The 19,692-nt window shown below is 38.1% G+C and overlaps 1 protein-coding gene across 1 annotated transcript in view; it reads left to right on the plus strand.

The window, feature by feature from the left end:
* The window catches only part of PAFAH1B1 (platelet activating factor acetylhydrolase 1b regulatory subunit 1), a 78,382-nt gene that overhangs the window by 16,476 nt on the left and 42,214 nt on the right, over positions 1 to 19,692 (plus strand). Inside the window, exon 2 of the mRNA XM_040641162.1 lies at positions 19,235 to 19,455. Within this exon, the coding sequence (XP_040497096.1) occupies positions 19,424 to 19,455 (32 nt within the window). The 5' untranslated portion in view covers positions 19,235 to 19,423. The remainder of the gene's footprint in view (positions 1 to 19,234; positions 19,456 to 19,692) is intronic.

Raw genomic sequence — 19,692 nt, forward strand, 5'->3', positions numbered from 1 at the left:
GCACGCTCCCCCCCCCCCCCCCCCCCCGTGGGCTCTCTGGCTCTCTCTATCTCTCTGTCAAATCAATAAATAAAAAATATTTTTTAAGAAAAAAGTGAAGAGAGGGGCGCCTGGGTGGCACAGCGGTTTAGCGTCTGCCTTCGGCTCAGGGCGTGATCCCAGCGTTATGGGATCGAGCCCCACATCAGGCTCCTCCGCTATGAGCCTGCTTCTTCCTCTCCCACTCCCTCTGCTTGTGTTCCCTCTTTTGCTGGCTGTCTCTATCTCTGTCGAATAAATAAATAAAATCTTTAAAAAAAAAAAAAGTGAAGAGAAAGAAGAAACAAAGGGTAAGGATAAAATGTAATCAGAATCTAGGCCAAAAAGGTATATAACAATATACTTGCAACAGACAGCACAAATTTACTCTTAGCTTTCTATGAGCTAACAGCGTGAAAAAAACCTGTTGTTACTTTCACAGTGTTCTTACGATAAAAGTAAACTAGTTAATTCAGAAAGGTAACCACTATCAGAATAGAATTTTTCATAGGGGTCTTCATAACGGAGATTATGTACAATTTTCATTATCCTCATCAACATCTTTAAGGTAGATGGATGTCTAGTATTTAATAACAATTAATGTGGAAAGATCTACCACATCATGGGAGAGGCAGTCTGAAAAAGTATGTAGATTGTCCTTTGTTGTCTGACCAGTGGATATAATTTCTCTCAACCCAGTTTTCAATATTTATTGAGATTGATCTCTTTGGCAAATACCTAAAGTGCAGATGTTCCGTACATGAAATACAGACCATTTATATGTAGGATTTAATTATTTATTTTTGTGTAAACCTAGTTTACCCAGATAAAATTTGGGCAAGCGCTTTAGCTTAAGATTCTTCTTAGAAAAAAATTTAAATCTACACGACTGTCTTGTTTGAAGGTACACAGAGCCGCATTTTTCCAGAGTATCCCCAAATGGTAAAATCATTAGGAAATAGACTTAAAAGAAAAAAGGGGCCAATACACAACCCTGTTTTATGTGGCTGGAACTTGCCTCAGCAGAAGACCATTCTTACGGATCAGAATTCATGATAGTTTTTAGCATAGATCAAATGTAAGGAAGTATTGTTTTTTATTTATGTCTATAATAGATATGGTCTCTGCCCTCAAGAAACATACTAATACATGGCTCTGCCCCTTAAAAATAAGATTTTTTTTCTTCATCCATACTAGAACTACAGTTCTGTATCTTGTCACATACCTTCAGTATTGAATCTTTTGAATCAGAGTCAAAACCTATTTTCCAGGGGCGCCTGGGTGGCACAGCGGTTAAGCGTCTGACTTCAGCTTAGGGCGTGATCCCGGTGTTATGGGATCGAGCCCCACATCAGGCTCCTCCACTATGAGCCTGCTTCTTCTTCTCCCACTCCCCCTGCTTGTGTTCCCTCTCTCGCTGGCTGTTTCTATCTCTGTCAAATAAATAAATAAAATCTTTAAAAAAAAACAAACACCTATTTTCCGATGACTGCTTGTATTTCTTAGTTTGCTATCTATAGCCTCAGTTTTTCGGCAATACAGTATTTTCCAAATGCTTTAAATAATTTCGCATTTGTATACTTTATTGTCTTGTTTTATTCAACATATTATTTTTCCTTTTTCCAAAACCTGCGTCAAAAATTTTCTAATCACTTATTTTTTTTTAGTCTTTTAGCTTATAAAGCTTACTTAGTCTTCAGCTCATGTTATATTCTCATTATTACCTTCTTTCCTGGCCTCTCTTTCCCACCTTACTTTTAAAGTAGGTTATACATTAATTTAGGGATTGATTGCATTTTAATCATATTTAATATTAAAACCTTACAGCACAGAGCCTAGCATAATCAATGAATGAATGAAAGGATATGTATAGCTCGCATCTTCTAATTATATTCAACATACATAAGTTTCTTATGGACAGGAACTATTTCTTAACATTGCTTTTATGTCATAGGTAGCTTTCCTGTGTGCTACATGGGACACAGATCTGTATTGTTGGATTTGAATACTGGGAACCTGGAAGATCCTCAGTAAACAAATAGAATAATTGACACCAAGAATATAGTTCTCAGTTATCTGTTTCAGTGGAGGCAGATACTGCTATGGATAATAGTAAACTAGAAATCAGTTCATTTGAGAGACACTACAGGTTTTCCAGTTGTGCTGTCATAATATCTGGGCAGTTGTCCTCGGATGTAAACAGGGGATCTGTCTTTAGGACTAGAGAAGGTCATCTTCAAGACCAAGAGCAAGTAGTGATCTGTGTCCAAAAAAAAAAAAAAATCTATTTTTGCTTAATTGCAGTTTGACCATAAAAGCTTTTTTTTTTCAAATCATTCCCATTGCTCCATTTCAGTCCAGGTCTCTGTCTTCTTCCACTTCCAGCTTTCCCTTGCTTTAATATCTCCTGTGTGTTATCTCTAAAACAATCACCATGAAATACCACTTTTAGAACATTGCTCCCTTGCTTAAGAATTGTAGTGATTTCTGCATTGTCATAATGGGCTAGTATTCACCAAACCTTATGCTAAAAAAAAAGTCATATAGAACAGCGTATCTTCGGGGCACCTGGGTGGCTCACTCGGGTAAGCCTTTGACTTGGGTCATGATCCCAGGGTCCTGGGATGGAGTCCCACACCCCAGCTTCTCTGCTTCTCCCTGTCCCTCTGCCCCTCCCCCCTGCTCCTGCTCTCTCTGGCTCTCTCTATCAAATAAATAAATAAAATCTTTAAAAAAAAACCCAACCAGTATATCTTCTATTATTTGTATGAGTGGAAAGTATTAGGAAATTTTTTTTCTTGTGTTACAGCATTGGATTTGTGTGTGTGTGTGTGTGTGTGTGTGTGTGTGACTTAGTTTTAACTTAAAACATCAGGCTGTTGTAGCTATGTTTGTCTAATTGTCACCTGAAAATGTAACATTGCTAAGTAGAAACCGGAGAAATATATGCATGTTAGAATGTAAAAAGGTCTTCAGTTTTAAAGTTGTAGTATAATCAGTGTTCAGCCTTTAAAAAGAAAAAATTATATTGAAACCAGACCCAGGGTGCTGGACTTTGATTTTTGCCTACATTTCAGAATTTGAATTTTTTTGTATTTAAAAAAAAAAAAAAAGGATGAGAGTAAAGTGATGCAGTGCGTCTTTAGTTCTGAGGACATAGTAGATTTTTTTTTTTTTTTTAAAGATTTTATTTATTTATTTGACAGAGACAGAGACAGCCAGCGAGAGAGGGAACACAAGCAGGGGGAGTGGGAGAGGAAGAAGCAGGCTCATAGCGGAGGAGCCTGATGTGGGACTTGATCCCGGAACGCCGGGATCACGCCCTGAGCCGAAGGCAGACGCTCAACTGCTGTGCCACCCAGGCGCCCCCATAGTAGATTTTTTATCTCTCAGTTTTACTGTGATGCCTGTAGAAGTGATTTAGAAACGTTTACTAGATACCAATTGTGTGTTCATTACCATGAGTTTTTGTAAAGAATTACCTTGATACTTGATAGAGATACAACGAGGAATGTGTCAAGGTTGGAGGCTTTGGAGAAGTGTTGCTGAGGCAGATAATTAGAGTGTAGTGTGAGAATTGTTAAATTGTGTATATACATACAAGTATGAAATCACAGAGGAGGGAGTTATTCTGTTTGCTTAATGTTTTTGGTTAAAACTGTAAATAAATCAAGTTCTGCTGATTATGCTAGCTGCTGAGAACTTTTGCTAATGCTCTTTAAATAGCATTGGTGAGTATTAGGTTGAACCTGTGTAATTGCCATTATTGGCAATTTAATATGGTTTAAACCTAATAGTATTTTGGTATGGCAATTGAAACAAAATAAAACATGGTTAATAACTTGCCAATACTGTTTGACAGTTGTTGGATAATTGATGTTTTGTTAAAATAAAGCCTTGAATATTGAAAAGTTCAGCACGGTTTCTCTCTCTCTTTTTTTTTTTTTTTTTTAAGATTTATTTATTTGTTTGACAGAGAGAGACAGCCAGTGAGAGAGGGAACACAGGCAGGGGGAGTGGGAGAGGAAGAAGCAGACTCCCAGCGGAGGAGTCTGATGTGGGGCTCAATCCCAGAGCTCCGGGATCATGCCCTGAGCCGAAGGCAGACGCTTAACGACTGAGCCGCCCAGGTGCCCAGGTGCCCCCAGCATGGTTTCTCTTAAGATGATATATATATGAAAGAATTTCAAAAAGTATAAATTGCTATGCAGTTATAAATTATTTTATAATTGCCTGTAACTGTGGAAGTATAGTTAATTAATTTGGAAAGGTTTGCTTTGAAAGCTTGATTCCCTACAAACATTTGTTGATGCCAAGACCCTGTGTCTGGTTCTAGAGGCAAAGAAATTCAGTTCAGTGTTTGCCCCTAAGGAGAGGTCAGTGTGGTACTAGAGATGGCATATATATAGTTACTTACAAAGAATGTGCAGCACAAGGTAGTATGAGTGATTTTTCATTTATATATATTTTTAAAGATTTATTAGAGAGAGGACCATGTGTGAAGGCAGGGGGAGGGAGAGAGGGAGAGGGAGAAAATCCTCTAGCAGACTGCCTGCTGAGTGTGGAGCCTGAAGCAGGGCTCAGTCCCAGGACCCCACGATCATGACCTGGACTGAACCACCCAGGTGCTCCTCAAATATGTCTTAAGAGTGGAAACTTTTCCCAAAAAACCTTGTACGCAGAAACTCAATATATAAGCAGGTAAAAAGAGAGTTTTGCCTACTTGGCCCCTTCTCTGTTCACATTCCNTGAAACCATCGGTGTGGGAGTCAAAAGCAAACCTGGTTTGAATCCTGGCCCTGTCAGTATCCAGCTGTTTGACCTTGGATACATGACTTCATCTGTTAAATGAGGGTATTAGGTTCTTTGCTGGGTATTGTGAGAATTAAACATTGTGGTCAAGAAGCCTAGCATATAATGGCAGTAAATGGTTATTAGGATTATATATATACATGATACAGTGAGTTTGAAGAAGAGGGAACCTACCTCTGCCAAGGAGAGCGGGCTAGCCAGGGTGGACTTCACAGAAGTGTAGTGGTAGACTGCATCTTGAAGGGGAAAGGAAGATTGCAAAATACGGTGAGGGGAGTGTACCCCAAATAAAACATGTTAATAATGAAGACTTGGACATGTGGAATGCTGCCTCATTATACCTTTCTGGAGATAATGGCCTCACCTGTGTTCTAGGTAGCTTTTCCTTGCATTTTTTGACTCACATTTTAGTATCAGTCTGGGCCAGGACAGGATGAGAATCACTAACTTTGTTTGGCTAACTAAATTGATTAACTAAAGGAAAAAAGTACTCAAAACCTGAATTTGTAAGCTGTGCCTTGGTTATCATGTAATGGTGCATTGACAGGCAAGTCCTTCCTAAATGCAGTTGCATTAGTGTGTTGGAAATTAGGTATCTTTATGTCCTCCTCTGAGGTCTTAGTAGGTAGGTAAGATGTTATGTTTTGTTTTGTTTTGCTGGAGATTGCAGTTAATGGGATTACTGCTATGGATAAATTGCAGGTAGATATTTACTTTACATTTTTGGGAAAGAGAGCTAGAAAGTTAGTTTCAAGGAAAAACTAGTGACTCATTGAGTACTTTTTCTCCCTCAACAATAAAGGATTTTCCCTTTTTGTAACAGATTTTCGACAAAACATTTCAGTGTGATAGGCTAATAGGGGTATTAAACAAAGTAGAGAAGATAAAGAAATTAAGGTATAGATACATAAAATCATATAGCACTTCCTGTGTACCAGGCACTGTTGTAACCACTTTATTTTATTTTATTTTTAATTTTGTTTATTTATTAGAGCACTTGTGCGTGAGCGGGGTGAGAGGAGCAGGGTGAGGGGCAGAGGGAAAAGCAACTCCCTCCTGATCAGGGAGCCTGTGTAGGGCTCGATCCCAGGATTATGACGTGAGCTGAAGGCAGACGCTTAACTGACTGAGCCACCCAGGTGCCCCTGTTGTAAGCACTTTATATGTAATCAACTCATTTAATCTGCCTGACGATTCTATGAAATAGATACTTTTGGTAAAAGTGGCCTGTATCAGTTAACTCCATTTGTTTGGTTAAGGAGGTTTGGAAACTACGGCTGGCAAACCAAATCCAGCCTGCTACTTGTTTTTGTACAGCCTGTGAGCTAAGCACAATTTTTACAATGTTTAGTGGTTGAAAAAAATCAGAAGAATCTTTTGTAAACTCTTATTTTGTAAAAAGTTTGTTCATTTTATAAATTATCAATTTGTTAAAAAAAAAAAAGATTGCACGAAATTCAAAGTTCAGTGTCCATAAAGTTTAATTGGAACAGAAACACACCTGTTCCTTTACATAATGTTTTTTTAATCCTCTTTTTTTTTGGCGAGAGAGTGAGAGCATAAGGTGGGGCGGGGGTTTGGGACAGAGGGAGAGGGAAAGAGAATCCCAAGCAGTCTCCACACCGAGCTTGGAGCCCAATTTGAGGCTCGATCTCACAACCCTGAGATCATGACCTGAGCCAAAATCAAGAATCAGATGCTTTAACTGATTGGACCACCCAGGTGCCCCTCAAAGTTTTTATTTAAATTTCAGTTAATATACAGTTTAATATTAGTTTCAGGTGTACAATATAGTGATTCATCACACCTACATCACCCTATATCATCACAGGTGTACTCCTTAATCCCCATCACCTATTCAACGCATCCTCCCACCCACTTTCCTTCTGGTCACCATCAGTTTGTTCTATATATATGTATAGGTAAGAGTTGCTTCTTGGTTTGCCTCTTTTTTTTTTTTTTTTCTTGCTTTACTCGTTTGTTTTGCTTCTTAAATTCCACATATGAGTGAAATCATGGTATTTGTCTTTCTCTGACTTATTTCGCTTAGCTAGAGAGTATTATGCTAAGCAAAATAAGTCAGTCAAAGAAAGACAAATAGCGTTTCTTGCTCCATTCATGTCATTGCAAATGGCTTTACATATTGTTTATTGTTGTTTTCTTGCTACAGAAATTGTGAGGTTGGCAAAACCTAAAACACTTACTTTCTGGCTCTTTACAGAAAGTTTGCTCACCCCTGGTCTAGATAAATAGGGAAGAAAACACAATCAAAATAAAAAGTAACAAAGTTTAATATAGATGCAAAAGAGTTGTCTATTAGAACATACCAGGAAGACTAGTTATATAATGAACAAGCCTGCTGTATTTTCTTCTTGAAGTATTTTTTAAAAGATTTTATTTATTTGTTTATTTGAGAGAGGGAGTGGGTGAAAGAGTGCACAAGCAAGAGGAGGGGCAGAGGGAGAAGCAGACTCACTGCTGGGGGGGGGGGCAGATAAGGGGTTCGAGCGCAGGACCCTGAGATCATTACCCCAAGGCAGGCACTTGACCAACTGAGCCACCCAAGCGCCCCTTCTTGAAACATTTTTTAAAAATCTTCAATGAGGGGCGCCTGGGTGGCTCAGCTGGTTAAACCTCTGAGTACTGGTTTCCAATCAGGTCATGATCTCAGGGTTGTGAAATCAACCCCCATGTGCCTCCAGCTCTGCACTTGGCGTGGAGTCTGCTTGGGATTCCCTCTCGCCCTCTGCCCCTCACCCTGCTTGCATGTGTGCGCACATGTGCACACACACACTCTCAACTAAAACGAATAAATATAATCTTTTTTTAAAAATCTTAATAAAAGCTTAACTGTAATGAAAAATACTTATTTCAAAATGTTGGGTTGACCTCTTTTTCCTGTTAATATAATATCTCTTCAAGGTATATCTGAGGAGTCTTATAAATATTTTTTGGAATTTGAGTGGCAGTTGGAATTACCATTGAAATCTAAGTAACTTGGCCTTGTAATTTGATTTTTGCCCTTGGAGCCCAGATACCATTTTCTCACACTGATGATTTCTTGATGGAATGTTTATAATTCTGCTTTTGACCCTTTAGGACTGGCTTCAGTTCATACTGTTGAGGGTATGGTTTTCTAATGAGGATGTACATCAGAATCACTTGGAGACTTTTAAAAAATTCAGATTCCTTCTCAGAATCTCTCAGGATAAGGCCCTTTACCATGATTGTCTTCAGGAAGTTCCTCAGGTGGTTCTAATGTACACCTGGTTACTTCTTCAACTGTTTTAATAAATCTAATTTGACAAAAATACACGTGTGGCATCTGTTATTCTGTTTTCCATAGGTGTTTTTCAACCTAAAGAATCATTGTCTAAATAGATTTAAACTTGCCTAGGTCAGTGGCATCAATTTTTGAATTCATTTTCTTTTGATGTCAATAGTATAATAGAATCCAAATTGAAAGTTAGAGAGCAAGTAGTATAATTTAGTATTCTTCATTTTTATAAGATATTTATTTGGCATTGTGGAATCCCAGAGAATCTAGAAATAATGGATTTGATAAAGTAAAGCATAACTTACAGGAAATGACATTTTTAGGAATAATTTATATATGAGAGCCAATTCGTTTCAGGCTCTATGTAAAATTATCATAAAAATAGATCTTTACCTTTTGTTTTTATTTCAGTATGTTTTGACACTGAAGTAACAAGAAAAGAAATGACCCACAATCTCTAAAATCATTGTAAAACAAGAAATGTTAGGGGTGCCTGGGTGGCTCAGTCAGTTAAACATCTGCCTTCAGCTCAGGTCAGGATCTCAGGGTCCTGGGATCAAGCCCCACAAAGTGGTTCCCTGCTTAGCAGGGAATCTGCTTCTCCCTCTCTCCCTCCCCCCTGCTCCTGCTTCCTCTGTCTCTGTCTCTGTCTCTCTAATAAATCTTGGGAAAAAAAGAAATTCTTGTCTTTTTTCACATTCCCTTTCATTGTTGATAGGCACACACAGTTGTATCATACAGAACAACTTGTTTCAGATAAAAAGCACTAAAAAGTGATATACAATAAAATGTAAATCAGAATTCATTTCTCTGGAACCTTTAAAATGGCTTCATGCCTTAAGTCAAAGAAGAGGAGGAAACTTTTTTTTTTTTTTTAATTAATGAAGAAGCAGTGTTTGAGCACCCATCAACAAGTAAACACTGCTGGGATGACAGTTATATCTAACATGTTTGATGGGTGTGCCAAGGGGTTGTGGGAATGCGTGCTGATTAATGTCTGTAAAGGGAGAGCCAGGAAATGAGGTAGACAGGCCAAGAAACAAGGAGAAGAAAAATAGGAAGAGAGGGAAGATCAGCAGTAATGAGATGGAGCTTATAAATTGTAATGGTAGTGAATATCAGAAACTTAGTGGAGAGAGTGATGAAAACACAGAGTAGGTAGGGTGAGTTCTTAGTTACCTGTTTTGCATGTCTGTAGCCCTTGTTGAGGATGCCTTTCTTGTTGTAGGTGGGAAGCAGTTTTTTACGATTGATAACCCTTGAAGGCGTTCATTTGCCTGGAGGGTATCCAGAGAATAGAGTTTAAGTACTATGAGGGTTGAAGAGTATTTATTCCAGTAGCGTTTATTGATATGCTAAGCCTATAATAATAAAGGCTGCTACGTTATTGTAACAGAACTGAGAATATGGGGGTATATTAGGGTTCTCCAGAGAAACAGAACCAATAGAATGTATGTATATATTTAAAAGAAAAAAAGTGACAGTCTCTCTCTCTCTCTCAGGGGTGGGTGGGTTAGATTTTAAGTAATTGATTCACATGATTGTAAAGGTTGGCAAGTCTGAAATTTATAGGGTAAGCTGCCTGGATAGAGATCCAGGGAAGAGTTGAGTTGCAGCTAGAGTCCAAAGGCAGTTGGCTGTCAGAATTCCCTCTTCCTCAAGGGCTGTGTATTCTCTTACGGCCTTCAGTTGATTGGATGAAACCCATCTACATTTTGGGGTATGGAGTTGGGGGTAATATGCTTTACTCACTTTAAATTTAAATGTTAACCTCATCTAAAAAATACCTTCATAGCAACATCTAAACAAGTGTTTGACAAAATGTCTGGCTCCTGTAGCCTGGCCAAGTTGACACACGAAATTAACCATCACAGGAGGTATAATAGAAACCATCTCATAGCATGGTTCTAGTGACAGGCAAAAGACAGGCAAAAAAGATTGATTCTAAAAGAAAAAATGGACATCTAGATAAGATTTATATTGTGTTACTTAAATCTACATCTGTTCAGTTTCAAAGCCCAAAAACTTTCTTCTTTGTTTCTTCAGATTCATAATCTAGCTACCAGAGCATCTATTTACAAAACTTGCCTTTAATATTAGAGTTACTAGGCTTGAGATTTGTAGGAATAATTCTCTGTGAAAAAGTGGTATCTTAATCCTTGGCCCAAGCTCATTGAAAAATGCAGAATATTTTTATATGTACCCAGAAATTTATTTGATGAGTGACTTAAATCTTGCAAAATGAAATGTGGTTGTTGGCTATAACTAATAGGAAGTGAGGAAATGGTGTAGCTGTTGGAAGAATTTTACCATTTCGGGGAACTGTGCCTGAGCTTAGTTTATCTCTCAATGATGGATCCATCTAGTCTTGTTTTGTTTTGTTTTGTTTTGTTTTGTTTTGTTATTGCCTGCCAACAGCAAGTCCCAATGAATCATGGGCCTCCAAGCTGGAGGAGAGTAAGAACAACTATACATTAAAGCCTAGGTATTTGATTAAAAACTTTCAGTGATCTAACATTTTCGAATTGTGGCCATGGGAGAAAACTTTTCTCATACTTAATTGTTCACACAGAGCACAAGATACTGCAAAGGACAATTAATAGTTTGGTTAATTTTGCCATCTTTATTTTTATTAGAAAATGATTTCAGAACTCTAGAAACTTTGTAGATGGAAAAGTGAGGAAATCATAAAGATTGAACTAAGGAAATGAAGTTACTCTTAGGAAGTACTTTGTTGTCCTAGGTAATCTCATGGATTTAAACTATATACTGGGGTATTTTTCAGAATATTCAGTGCGTTGACTTCATAGGTAAGTTTACTTTTTTCCCCCCATTATTAGACTGCATTGCAGTGTAACATTAATGATGCAGTTTTAAATATTTTTACCTAGAATAATGCTCAGAGCCAAATATTGAGAGCTTAGAGAAAGAAGCCTATAACCTGGTACTAGGTCTGATGTCATGTTAAGGAACCTCATCTTGATAAAGTGATAAAGAATTTGTAGGAACACCCAAAATACCCACTGCTAATTATTTAAAGGAGAGGTGTTCCTTTTTTTACCCCATACCATGGGGACTGTGTAAATCAACATGCGTGTGTTTGTTTTTGTTTTTGTTTTATTTTATTTATTTGAGGGGGGTGTGTCCGTAAGAGCTGGGGGAGGGGGCAGAGGAAGAAGGAGAAGCAAACTCCCTGCTGAATGGGGAGCCTGATGTGAGGCTCCGTCCCAGGACCCTGAGATCATGACCCGAGCCGAAGGCAGACACTTAACCAACTGAGCCACCCAGGCGCCCCACATATGTATGTTCTGATAGGTTAGTTGTACATAGATCAGAATGATTTGGATGATGCAAACAGTTCAGAGAGAGCAGGGGAATAAGTGATGGCACAAGTGAAAAAAACATTTCTTTTCCAGGGGTAAAGACCATGTTTGGGGAGATGATTGCTTTAGTTTTCATTTCTCAAAATTTGCAGAACATCAGTCCTGTGACACTATCCAGATCATACACATTCTTTGTTACACTTTATGAATAAAGTGTCAAAAATTAAGTGAACAAGAACCTTGATAAGAAATCATGTCCCAGGTTCATTGCGTGTCCCAGGTTCATTGCGGGTATTCATCGTACTGAAGCTGAGATTTTTAAAATTCATTTAAAGTTCAAAACTGATGGCAGAGGTAACGTGTATGATATTACTTATAGAATTTTTTGTATTGTTATCCTGGTTAATCCTCACTAAATCGTGAGGTATATTTCACATTTAAGTCCATTTCATAGTTGAGAGAAGTTTGGAACTTGGTTATATAATATCTTAATTTGATTATCTAAAAACAGTTAATAAGTAGGAACAGCATGACATGTAACATGAATAGGCAGTTTTAGGTCTCTTTTTTGTTTGATGCTGGTTATCTGTGTTCTTTAAAAAACCTTGGTCTGATTCTTTTTTAAGAGAAAGCCAACAGAGAGGCTGGGGATGGGCAGAGGGAGAGGGAGAATCTTAAGCAGGCTCCATGCTCCACACCCATTGTGAGCCCTGAGCCCTGCCTGGGGCTCTGTCTCATGATCCTGAGATTGTGACCTTAGCCAAAATCAAGAGTTGGAGGCTTAACTGACAGAGCCACCCAGGCACCCCTTGGTCTGATTCTTTTGAAATTGAATCTATGGCCTGCACAACTAAGAAAGTAACTTCTAGAAAACAGATGGGTGTGGGTCTGGACTAGGTATGACTTGGACACTGGAGAGAATCCAGGATTGCACTGGGCCCCACTTAGAAAGCACACTGGATGCAGGGTTGGACTCGGTGAGGGTCCAGGCTCAGAATGGGTCCAACTCAAGAAAGTAGCTTTTAGTTGTTTAAGTCACTTTGAGATCTTAATTCATTAAATTGTAGACAAGTATTTTTTCATCCTTTTTTTTTACCACTATGTGGGAAAAAAAAAGGTTAGGGGCGCCTGGGTGGTTTAGTCGGTTAAGTATCTGCCTTTGGCTCAGGTCATGACCCCAGGGTCCTGGGATCGAGCCCCATATGTTGGGCTCCCTGCTCAGTGGGGAGTCTGCTTCTCCCTCTCCCTCTGCCCCTCCCCACACTTGTGCTTGTGCTCTCTCTCTCTGTCAAATAAATAAAAATCTTTTTTAAAAAGTTAGTTTTATTTTTCTTTATTGAATTATTGTGTACAAAATCTATGTAAGGATAATAGATGAAATAGTTGGAAGCACCAAGAGGGGTATATCTGTAATATGAGTGGTCATGCAGATTAATAAAATATCTTACATCCTATTAGTGACTTTGAGAAAAAGTCTGTTTTTTGGAACTGTACTAAAAACGTAATGATTTGCAAAGTACCATGAAACATGCAGTTAATTGGGAAACAATAGATTTTATTTAACTTCTGAAAATTAACTAGTGTGCAAAGGTACTCAGTAAATCTTCATTGGCAGTAGTTTCTGCCTTGCCTCATTGCTGTATCTGGAAAATATTGTCTGGATTAGGATTATGAGCTATAAAATATGTGCTATTCAAGAGAGGTAGATAATCTGCTGACCCTCTTTTTTTTTTTTTTAAGATTTTATTTGAAAGAGGAAGTGAAAGAGAGAATTGTGGGGAGGGGCTGAGAGAGAAGCAGACTCCCTGCTGAGCAGGGAGCGCCGTTCAGGGCTCCATCCCAAAACGCTGGGATCATGACCCTAGCTGAAGGCAGACGCTTAACAACTGAGCCATCCAGGCGCCCCTGGTGACTCTCTTTAAATAAAGCATTGTCAAGTGACAATTTCATGAGAGCAGGAATCATTGGTAATTATCCAATTACTGGAATATAGGTCTTTGCTGTTTCTCCTAAACTCTTACCTCTACATCTAGTAACAAATCTGATTATTTCCATCTACTGTTAACATACAATTAGTTGTTTGTTTTTCCCTTTACACACATCCTTTATTTTCTGTATGGTCCCTGTTTCATAAACTCATAGTTAGCAGGGACCAATGCGCAAAACAAATTATTGATGAAATGTGTTACAAAGGTTGTTTTGATAAGTGTGAAACCTATGATAACATGTGGAAACTGAAAATGAAAAGAATTTCAGTTAATTCACCTCACCACCCAGTTACATAAGATTTTTTAATGATCTGTTATTTATCTTTTCTTTTTTACTTTTCCCCTTTCTCTTCTTTGGTGAGGTACTTACCCAAGCAATAAACATTGTTTTAGGAGAGCTGCGTTTGTGTAGTAGATAAACAGATATAATATTAGAATACAGAATAGTTAAGAATTCTGCATTCCAAAAAACATACTGAAGCTTCTGTTTCTAGTGCTTAGGCAACACAGATCTGATCTCTTAAGAACGTCTGGATATTGACATGCAAATGAATAAATGAGACTCTTCTTTGAAATATGTTTGTAATATATACAAGTAGCTTAGAAGGGATTATCGAAGTGCTGCCAAAATACGTTTCAAAAATGTTAAGTCTTCTCATTCATTATGTTGACTTTGGAAGAATTTGTAAACCACCTTGAAATGCATGTAATATTTTGTTCATATGTTCTTCTTTGAGGGAAGAGATCTTGATTTTTATTACATTTTCAGAGGAATCCAGTGACCCCCCCAAAAAGATTAAGAACTCCTTCACCAGGTGGTATGAAAATATTGCCTGTTTTTTTTGTACTGTTGGTTATAAATATAGATTGTTTATTGCAAAGTATTTTAAACTATCTCTTTTGCTCTGTTGGAGAACCATTTATTTCTGTTGTCATGTGATATTTTGCAGTTATATGTTAAAGTATTAAGCTAAAAGGTAAATCTGAGGAATACTGTACACTATATTCTTAGATTCTTAGCCCCAAGATTTTATTTTTAAGTAAACTTTACACCCAACGTGGGGCTTGAATTCACAACCCCAAGATCAAGAGCTGCACTGGTCCACCAACTGAGCAAGCTAGGCACGCCACCGTGTTATTTTTTTTTTTTTTTTTAAGATTTTATTTATTTGACAGAGAGAGAGAGACAGCCAGCCAGAGAGGGAACACAAGCAGGGGGAGTGGGAGAGGAAGCAGCAGGCTCCCAGCAGAGGAGCCTGACGTGGGGCTCGATCCCAGGACGCCGGGATCACGCCCTGACCCAAAGGCAGACGCCTATTGACTGAGCCACCCAGGTGCCCCCGTGTAATTTTTTTTTTTTTGACGTATATCCCAGACATCATTTTACTGATAAATTTTTTGTTGTATATTTCTAAAAGTCTTAAAAATAACCACAATATTGGGGTGCTTGGGTGGCTCAGTTGGTTAAGTGCCTGACTCTTGATTTTGGCTCAGGTCATGATCTCAGGGTTGTGAGATACAGTCCCACGTCTGGCTGGGTGTGGAGCCTGCTTAGGATTCTCCCTCTCCCTCTGCTCCCCCACCCCTGCATGCATGCACTTGCTTGCTCTCTCTCTAAAAATAAATAAATAATAAAAAATAAAAATAACCACAATACCATTATGATTCTTGAAAAATTCACTTATTCTTTAATATTATCAGACCTCCATCCAGTGTTCATTTTCCCCAAATATTTGTTCATTGATTTATTTTGCAGTTTATTTATTTATTTATTTTTTAAAAGATTTTATTTATTTATTTGACAGACATAGAGACAGCCAGCGAGAGAGGGAACACAAGCAGGGGGAGTGGGAGAGGAAGAAGCAGGCTCATAGCAGAGGAGCCTGATGTGGGGCTCGATTCCATAACACCAGGATCACGCCCTGAGCCGAAGGCAGACGCTTAACTGCTGTGCCACCCAGGCGCCCCTGCAGTTTATTTTTCAAACAATTTTTTTAAATCCAGATCTAAATAAGGTCTGTAGACTTCAATTGTTGGTATGTCACTTGTGTCTTTCAATCTATAGGTTTCCCTTTCCAGGTCTTTTTTTCTTCCTTTCCTTGGAATGTATTTGAAGAAACTGGGTCATTTATTCATAAGATTTTTCACAGTCTGGATATTGCTGGTTATATCCCCATGATGTCTTTAACATATTCCTCTGCCCTTTGTACTTCTTGCAAATAGATAGTTGGAGCCAGAGACTTAAAAGATTCAGATTTGATTTTGTGGCAAGAATATTTTATAGGTGGTGTAGTGTTATTCTGTCATGGCATTCATTGTGTCTGGTTGTTTGCCTTTGGTTGATTAAGGGATGAAAATGGCGATGTTAAAATTCTTTATTCCTTTCTTCATTTCTTCTGTGTCTTTTTTTTCCTCCACCAGTAGCATTTGAGCATCTCATTTGGTTGGGAAAAACTTGTCAACATTTCCAGCTATTTCTAAGATACTTATTTATGGTACTGTCTTTACTTTGTCTCCCTGCACTGGTTTCTGCATGTTAGACCATATCCTTATCATTTTACCAAAACCATTCTCATTAAGGTTGTCAGTGAGCTCTATACTGAATGGAGCAGACCCATTTCAGACCTTATTTTGCTTAGTAGTTGGGTAATTTTGGATACTGTTGATTGCTGCTTCTTGAAATACTTCCTTGGCTTCTATGATGTACTCTGTCCTGTTTTTACTTTTACTTCTTTATCGGGTTTCTCTCAGCCTCAGTTGTAGTTTTGTTTGTTTGTTTGTTTAGGTGTTGGCTTTGTTCTGCCTGGCCCTGTGCTCATCTAGCTCTGTGCATTTTCCGTGCATCCTCCATTGTCATGGCTTCAGTTACACCATCTCTAAACTGATAAGTGTCAAACCCGTTTTTTGGGTTTTGGGTTTTTTTGGTAGGTTTGTTCCCTTCAGAGCTGGCTTGTTTGTACAGTTTCCTACTAAAAATCTCAAAGGCACCTTGGAATCAACATGCCTAAAGTGGAATGAATCATACTTTCCTCATTCCCTCACACAGAGGAGTTTCCTGTTCAACATAGTTCTAAGCCAGAAATCTCTGGAAGTTATCCTTGACTTCTTGCTTGACCTTTCTCACCTTGCTGCCCACATTCAGTCACTAATCATATGAGACTTAACCTGCTAAATAATTTAAATTCAACTAATTGTCTTCATTCACTGCCTTTATGCTGGTGTGAATCCCCATCATTTATCACCATCATTATTGTAAGCCTCCTGTCTGATCTGTTCCTTTCCTGTCTTTCGGGTCCATTTTTTACTGTATGAGTAAGAGTGATTTTTCTGAAAAACTTTACCTAATGGCTCCCCATTGTCCCTAGGATAAATGTAAAGACCTGAGCTTGTTTTCTGATCTTCATCCTGAGTCATCACCTCCTATGTAATACTTGTCCTGCTTTTGCACTGGTGGTTGGTTTTTTTTGCTTGTTTGGTTGGATCTTTTTAGATTTTATTTATTTGAGAGAGAGAGAGAGCAGGGGGAGGGGCAGAGGGAGAGAATCTCAAGCAGACTCCACACTGAGCACAGAGCCTGCTGTGGAGCTCGATCCACGACCCCGAAATCATGACCTGAGCAGAAACCAAGTCGGAGACTTAGCCAGCTGAGCCACCCAGGTGCCCCTTTTTTGCACTGTTTTAACTGACTGTTCCAGTAGACTGTAAACTTCTCGAGTGTAAAGACCAAGTATTTTCCTTCATTAAACCTGGTGACTGGTACATAGTAAGTGTTTTGTAAATGCTTGATGAATTAATAAATTATGCAGTACACAGTTACACGTTCAGTGATTTATGTCTTGGTTTTATTGTTAATAGATCATCTTAGTATTCTAGTACTGCTATTATTCTTGTACATTGATTTAGTTTTTTGGCTAGGGGTATTCTCTCCTTAATTAAATTGGACCCTGTTTTTTACCATTGTCCCAGGTAATAGAAGCCTATAGACAGTTCAGAGAGTCACCACCATCAGAAAAGCCTTACTCTAATGTGACCTTTAGCAGAGTATAGGAATCCCTAGATGCTTTTGCTTGGTGATGGTTAAGACTTAGAGAAGTGAGGAGTGCCTGGGTGGCACAGTCAGTTAAGTGCCTGACTCTTGGTTGTGGCTCAGGTCATGATCTCGGAGTCGTGAGATCGAATCCTGCGTTGGGCTCCACACTCAGCACAGTCTCCTCTCCCTTGAGACTCTCCCTTTCCCTCTGCTCCACCCCCCACCTTTCTCTCTCTCCAATAAATCTTTGAAAGAAGAAGACTTAGAAAAGTGAGGCTTAAATAACTAGAAGTTGTTAAATACCAAAGAGAGATGGTTTTCTGGGTTGTCCAGTGTGTTTCGTTCTCATTCCACTATTTATTACTGATACTTAGTCATATTTTTCTGAATTTAAAGAGATGTGGTGCTTTCAGCTGTCGTTTTGAGCCAGGTGGTCTCTAGGTTGGAAGAATCATTAAAGATCATAAAATAAATCCCTGATTATATTTGCTAGAATTGCTAAAAAGAGAAAAATCTGCATCAAAATCAGTAGCTACCATTGGGAACATCTGAGCACTCCTTTTTTACTTAGGGTTCATATTTAAAACCAGGGTTTGCTCATTTTTTTTACTCCTTGACTGGCTTATTCACCTCTGTATCCCCTATGCATAGAACAGTGTGACCGGCATTGCAGGAAAAAGGTACTCAAGAAATAGTCTTTGTCTCTTCTATCCATGATGTATCTCTTGATAGGTGGTCCCACAGACCCTTCATTAGATGTTAATTTCATTTTATTTAGAGGATGATTTTCTTTTTCTTTCAAGTGTCCCTGCCAACAGAATTTTGTATGTACTAGTCTGCATTTTAAGTAAGACTATCTCAAATACATTTTCTAAACACAGTGGAAATTCTGTCTAGCTATTTTTGTACAGGGTGATAAGACAAACTAAACATTTTTTTGTAAAATAGGAGATTTGAAGAATAATTCTTTAAAATAGTTTTTGATTTTTCTTTAACTTTTACCTGCATTTACTCTGATTGAACTGATCACAATACTTTTTAGATGTTATATAGAAATTGTTTTTATAGTGTGACAAATATAAAGAAAGGGCTCTGAAATACTGGGTAATATTATCCAAAAACTGGGTTAGAGAATTGGATTACTGTATGAGTACATAGACTCTAGGGTAGTCCATTCAGTTTTTTATTTTGAAAACAGGTGCTCTAAAGAGCACAAAATAAATTGAAATAACATGAAAGTGTTTCTTGATTAAATGCATTGGTTAAGAGGGTATGTGTTTGCTGAATAGTTCTAAGATTATTACTGACTTACATTCGGTCTTGAAGATTACTTCAGTTATGGTTTTTTAAAAGATTTCAGTTTTAAGTAATGCCTGTACCCACCATTGGGCTTGAACCCACAACCCTGAGATCAGGAGTTGCATGCACCACCAACTGAACTAGCGAGGTGGCTCAGTTTCTTGACTTTGAGGGAGAGTTATAGTCTACAGAAATTATATGTTAATATTTGAAATTTAATAAAATTGATACCAATATTTTCTGGCAGGTGACATGGTTGAGCATGGGTAAATTTGAAAATAGTGCTGTTCTGGCTCAGTAAACTATTAAAGGTAGTTTAAAATACATATTAATATTACGGCCTTGATTATAACAGAAAACATCTAATATTCATACTAGCATTAAGTAAACCTCGTCTTTGAAAGTGTATACTGCGAATAGTAATTTAGAAATAATTTAAATTCTAAGTGAAAGAAATTACCTTCTCTCTCTCTCTCTCCCCCCTTAGGTGGAATGAACCCTATTTGTTGACTGTCTCCTGACTACTGGTTGGATTCATTTGCAAAAGAATTGTCTTCCCCTGTGTGGACGCCACTTAGTGGCATATTTAATTGTAAATCCAGGGATCACAAAGCTTTTTGATTTCCCAAAGGAGGGACATACCACTATATCAAAGAAGCTTGATATTACAGCCAAAATGGTGCTGTCCCAGAGACAACGAGATGAACTGTAAGTTTCTGTTTCGTGTTTTTTTTTTTAATCTCATAAAAGACAAAGTAGTAAATTAAAATACACCTTTGGGAGATCTATTCTTAGATTAAAAGTATTCTTGTAAGTCTTCAGATATTGCTTTGGGCAGTTTGGTCTTATTTTAAAACTGGGTCTTTGAAATAGTGTTATTTACCTTTGTGACTTTATTGTGTAGAAGTTTAAAGAAGAACAAGTAAGTTCGTTGGGATAAGTTTT

The sequence above is a fragment of the Ursus maritimus genome, unplaced genomic scaffold (genome assembly GCF_017311325.1).
Source record: "Ursus maritimus isolate PB19 unplaced genomic scaffold, ASM1731132v1 scaffold_24, whole genome shotgun sequence".
In the NCBI taxonomy this organism is placed as follows: domain Eukaryota; kingdom Metazoa; phylum Chordata; class Mammalia; order Carnivora; family Ursidae; genus Ursus; species Ursus maritimus.